Below are 6,000 nucleotides of genomic sequence, written 5' to 3'. Positions count from 1 at the left end.
TCCCTGTTTTTTCCCTCCCCCTCCCCTGTGTCGTAGATGCAGTACGCACTGTGGTCTTCGCCGCCGGCGTTCGTGCTCCTGGTAGAGGAGCAGGAAGACTATTGCAGGTAGGATTTGGAGTTCCGGTTCCATGGTGTCCTCGTTCCTCGTGGAGTGTGTAGAGGTGAGCGTTTTCCCTTCGAAATTCCTGTTTCCGCCGTGTTTTTATCCGCGGTGAATCCGCCCCGGAAAAGGTGGCGGATTGGCCTGTCATAATAGTGTGGGCGGTACATTGTCTCCCGCCTGTCTGTTGGCGGTGTCCGCCGCGCTGTTTGTTTGTACCGCAGTGGCGGTCGGAGTGTTAAAGTGGCTGTCTTTGTTGGCGGTTTCCGCCACGGTCGTAATTGCAATTTTTTTACCGCCGGCCTATTGGCGGTCTTACCGCTGCTTTAACACCGTCCGGCAGGGTTGTAATGACCACCTTTATTTGTTTTAAAGAGATGGTAAAGGCTGGCTTTACTAATCCACTCAGTTATCCACATAAAATACAGATCTGTTCTTTAAGCAGGCCTATTACCCATCTGCTCTACTTTGTGGCGAGTCAAAACTGCCACCAGACACAACTCCATCCCTCTCTCTAGCAGGAACATTAATCGCCAGAGGTATCTTGACATTTTTATTGTTGCCTGAAAGCTAGACACAAAGACCTCTGCAGCAAGTGCGTTTAAATCGTAGGCTATTGCTCAGAGCAGCAAGCACCCCTCCCTCCCCCAGTTGACTGCTCCGCTCCAGGTCAGCGTACACTGGTCACACCGCCCTAAAGCCAGCCCTGTTTGGCAACAGCGCCGAAGGGGCTTCTGCGAAAGGTTTTGTGCTCAGCGCTTATTTTTACCAATTAAGCACTGTGTTCCAATGCCCCTTGACCTCGCCCCTATGCCCCCCTCCACAGTCCGATGATACAACTACCCCAATAATCAGAGATCAGATTCAATAAATGCAAGGTTACAATATTTGTACCGAACTGAAATAAGCGGTAAAGGCAACGTTTAATCAAGAGTGCGTAACGAACCAATCATAGTCGAGTTACAAACAAGTGACCAACATATTCAGGAATCAAATCATCATATTTATTCTAGTGTTTACAATATTTCTGTACCTTCATTATTCAGCATGAGTATCCATACCATCACTTTAATGTTGACTAGCCACAGCACAGTGCATTAAATAATACGATCTTTACAGAAATGCATTTTAAAAGTGTACTGTGTGGGACATGAGAATGTATGTTTTGCATACTCAAGAACCAATGGGCAAAATGTGTGCGCAAGGGATAGGGGCGCTCAGGAAAAGGTCCTGGTTCATTCATTGACCAGGAAAGGCATGTATGTCAACTGTTGACCATGAACATTAAAAAGTATGTTCAATGTGTTTTAAGGCACTCATGTATCCAAGGTTTTTAACCATTCTGTATCTATAGCAAAATACATTGATTCATAAAGGCCTATATTATGCAAATATATTAATACATTCATATCAGTCAACAAATGAGAAAGCCTGTTACTCTGCAACTTTACGCTTAATGCATTTTGTACCGTGTTTGCTCGGGAGGCTGATGCCAATCCATGAGAGCAAGAATGCTCCTCTGTCGAGTGTGGAACATGTCTCTCACCCAGTAATTTCGGCACACTGCATAGCTGCTTTGAGGTGGCCTTCATCCAGCCCTAGTTCTTCAGCCAACAACATTCTTCATGCTGGGACTTGTAGTTTCACGTGCCCTTTTCAGGATAAGTGACTGTGTGTCCCGGGAGGCGTTGTGCTTAGGCTGGCAGGATGGATCACCGAGTTAAACACTTGCTGCTGGGAAATGCACTGCTCTGCCGTTCATAAATTCAAATATAAGCTAGGCAAACTCAGACTTCCATCCTTCCGAGGTCAAGAAATAATGTAATCATAAATTGAGTAATATAATCATTTGTTATTTGCAGAGCTTAAAACGGCAGAAGTGCTGTATCGCACTTATTATTATTTTGATAATATCGGCCCTTTGACAGTTATGCACTGACTTCTAAATCTTCACTCTGAGTGGAAGATTACCTGCAGCTCTGTCTGCTTGTTACAACAGTAGTTCAATCCATCGATAGATAGCTACATTCCAAAAGTGCAAAAGTTGTCCAGGATGTTCGTGTTTCAGTTCAGGAGGAGGTCAAATAAATTACCTGACATGGTCTGTCTGTTGTCCTTCGGTTGACGCGTTTATTTTAGCTGGAAACTGATTCACACTGTATACAACTGGCATTTCACGCTGAATGAACAGGAGCTCCCGGGTCTGAGCTGTGCGTCACTGACGTCAGCACAGTCAGAGAGGAAGAACAATAAAGTGTAAATGGAAGTGTTGTTACGTACCTGGATAGGCCGTCATCAGCGGTAATTACAAGAGGAAATGTAATTAAAAATATATCTCTGTGGCCTTTCACTTGCAAGTGAGCACTGAACAGACAGCACATGCTGCAACATCTGGAAACATCACCAAGGAGTCAAAAAGAGGAAATATCGTCTACATTTTGGCATTGCCCTCTCTCGGTACCACAGTTGGGCTGGTCACAAAGATTTATGAGCCAAGGACTTATTAACAGGACTTGTCCATCTCTAGCCAGAATGTCTCAAGGAGAGGCTATGAAGCAAGGCACTTTTTGTCTTAATAACAAACCCTTTCATGTATCTACACCCCCCCCCCCCTCGCAGGAGGTCTTCGTGTTAAGAAGATGCTTGCTCAGCCTTGTACTTGGCATAGGCCTCCAAGATCTCGGTGATGACAGAGGGGTCGTCCAGTGTGCTGATATCTCCCAGGGCGTCGTGCTGGTCTGTGATGATTTTCCTCAGGAGTCTTCTCATGATTTTCCCAGAGCGAGTTTTCGGAAGACGCTTCACCACCTGTGAGAAGAGAATATCAGTGAGGTGTGCAGAACGTTTTTAGATGTAAACACTAACATAATACTGGATGAAAACAGGGACAAGCTAGGGAGTGGGGGCTGTGAGCTCTTGAGATGGAATGTAGTTTCAAGAGCAAAGATAAACAACTGTTATTTTAAATTGTGGTGTGAACTAAAAAAGTCTTCTTTTTAAGAGGTTGCAATATTCTACCGGAGATGCCAAGGAATGCTCAAAGAAGAAAAACAATTAGAGAATGTGGTATGCCTTTTAAATTGTATATTGTCTCCAACATCTGCAAAGCGGATACAGTTTGAAGAGACCCAGACTGTTTATCAACTGCTCTCGTAAGTGGAAGAGATTAATTCTATGCCACTTCCTACATAGTTGCTCAAAAGCACACATAGCATGGATGAAACATAGACCGGATTAATGCACAGACACAGTAGACAAGTGCCTGAGGCACACTAAAGACATTGTACTTTAAAATGGACCATGTGCTTTTAACTAAACCCCACAACCTAATAGCAAGAGGAATTCCTTTGTTATATATGGCTTCCATAGGAAGTTATTAGCATGAACTGGTTGGAATCCGTAAAGTCACTGCTTTGACGTCATAACAACGGTTGACCAATTTGGTGAACCACTGTTGCAACATCACCCTGGCAAAGTACTTGTTTCCCCTTTGCTCTGCTGCCTCGCCTGGGTCTCCAGAGACCAGAGCATGGCAGTAGAGTTGTGGCGGCGGTCTCAGTTGACTTCTCCAGCCTCTCTGCAGACCTGAGGCAGGAGAATGTGGACGGCGCTGTCCTTGTGCCAACCATCTTCCTGTCTGTCTGAAAAGGTCTCTGCAGACGTGTGCTAACGGAAAAATTACGCCATGCCGCCAAGCAACAGAGCCTCTTTCAGCAAGATGTCATCTCTACTATGTCAGTGTGAGTGGAGAGTGCAGTTTTGAGCCGGAAGTGATCTTGAGTGCACCTAGGATGGTGGGGTGGGTAGCAGCACACCAGTGTTTTTTTTTTGTTTCAGTTTGGACAGGAGCCTGGGGCAGGTGATGAAGCAGAAAATGAAGGTTTTGATTTATTAACGCATAAACGTAGTGCTGACATAATCATGTGTGACATTAACCGAATTAATAAAGATTGTACGGGGATAAAATGTGCCCTCAGAGTAGTTTGCCATCATTTATACGCGTGCTTTATATAACGTGGTGTATTAGAATTGCACTAATCCGACATAATCATAAACGTGTGCTACGATTTGCTTGTTTGAAATGCTTTAGCTTAGCATTACTTTAGCGGAGGCTTTGGCCTAGTTGCCTGGTCTCACGGTTTAGATGTTCGTATTTTTCCACTGTGCTATTAAACGTGTATTTCTGCTTGAAGCTGTATTTTTCCACAGAAACTGTTCACGTGCTTATCTTAAAGTTAGTGCCAGCCTGGCATATTTTCTCTTTAATTCAAGGTCGACTTGCAGGTGCGGACAATGGAGGCTCTGAGAGTAAGCTAATCGAGAAACAATGTTGCAACTTGCGTACCCATCTCCAAGGATAATGTATGCTTAAGTAAAAGCTTGAGAACTGTCGTTTTTGATTGGTCAATTTGAAGCTAACCTATGAACCCACCAATGGAGACCCTACTGGACTTGAACTGTTGTCTATAAAACCCAGGTGCACGAGAGGAAAGCTCTCTATCTTCGGACATTCCGCCATTTTGACTTCGTAGCTACTATGACCCATTTTGCTGCGACGCCATTTTGAGAGACTTTGATGCTTTCTCTAGTCGAGAGAAAGAGACTTTAATGATTCTTGCCCTAGAGACTTTAACTTTGATTTGTCCCTTTGCATGAAGTAGTAGTTTTATCTTGCCGCCGTGAGGCAATTGCCCCATTCACCCCTGCCCCTTGGTCCCGTCCCATGCTGATCGAGAAACGGTACCTGTGAGACGAAGACTTCATTGATTGCTGATTGGAATTGGTAATTATGAAAGGAAATTGTAAAATTGCATTGTGTTTCTTTTAGGTAACCAACTGCTGATTTTGATAAGGACCCTAGCTAGGAGTTTTCTAAATTGATGTTGCTAAATTGTTTTTGCATGAAGTCCCACATGCTGATGCCAATTTGAGGTTAGATGAGGATTCCATATGCCGCACGATGCAATTTGAGATCTTGTTATGCTGACTAAATGTACGCAATTAGCCCATTACAGATTATCGTATTAGTGCTTTGCATTGCCACTATCGAATGCCTTGTGATTCAAATGCTACATAGATTACACTTGTTCCGACGATATGGACAGCTATTAATGTTCATTTATGTCTATCATTTGGTGTTGAGACACATCTATATCGTGCTAGCTTTGTTAATATAGGGAAATAAACTCACTAACTTTGCAATAAACTGGTGTGGTTATTCCTGGCTGAAAGGTCAGGGTTCGCCGAAATGTATTCTGGATTAATTGTTAAGTGTTATGTTGTTCAAGGTGTTGCTTATGTTCGTTATTGATTATCGAAAGAAGGTGATTGATCGACTAAGAGTACAGAGAGTTCCCACATAGTCAAAAGATTCATCGACCTAAAGAGCGTCCGAACGCAGGTAAATTGTTACCACGTTCCGCTCTATCACAGGCTTTTCCAGAGGAGGTGGGTGGCGAGCTATGTTTTTTGGTCCACTATATTGAAGGGGTGGTGTGGGGGGCATACACTGCAGGTGACAAGGATGGATGTCAGTAGGCCTTGTATTTTATTTTTTTAATTTGGGTGGAGGAGGGTATATTTTGAACTTGGTGGGAGTGAGTGGAAGAAGGCCAAGCTTTTTAAATTATTTTTTTAATAAATGCTATATTATATGTGGTTCCCCATTTACTGCTTTACCCATAGGTATATGTTGGAAGCAGATGCCGATTATTTTTTTTGGGGGGTATCTTAAATAACATAAAATAACATATTGGTAAAATGTGAATAAAGGGGATGTTATTCATGTGAGTGTCCTGAGTGACATCATGGATAACTCAAGGTTTTCTATTGTTATCTATTTGAGGCCAATCAAAATCCCCTGGTAAATAAAGCCCTATTATTCACAATTACCCACCT

General features: G+C 43.3%; 1 protein-coding gene across 1 annotated transcript in view; it reads right to left on the bottom strand.

Annotated features, from left to right (window-relative positions):
• Positions 1–1,084: 1,084 nt before the first annotated feature.
• Positions 1,085–6,000, bottom strand: part of ACSS1 (acyl-CoA synthetase short chain family member 1) — a 637,137-nt gene continuing 632,221 nt past the window's right edge. Inside the window, exon 14 of the mRNA XM_069235038.1 lies at positions 1,085–2,910. Coding sequence (XP_069091139.1) covers positions 2,734–2,910 — 177 coding nt within the window. The 3' untranslated portion in view covers positions 1,085–2,733. The remainder of the gene's footprint in view (positions 2,911–6,000) is intronic.

This window comes from Pleurodeles waltl, chromosome 5 (genome assembly GCF_031143425.1).
Source record: "Pleurodeles waltl isolate 20211129_DDA chromosome 5, aPleWal1.hap1.20221129, whole genome shotgun sequence".
In the NCBI taxonomy this organism is placed as follows: domain Eukaryota; kingdom Metazoa; phylum Chordata; class Amphibia; order Caudata; family Salamandridae; genus Pleurodeles; species Pleurodeles waltl.
Note: the sequence above shows the minus strand (reverse complement) of the source record. Positions and strands in the feature narration are given on the sequence as shown.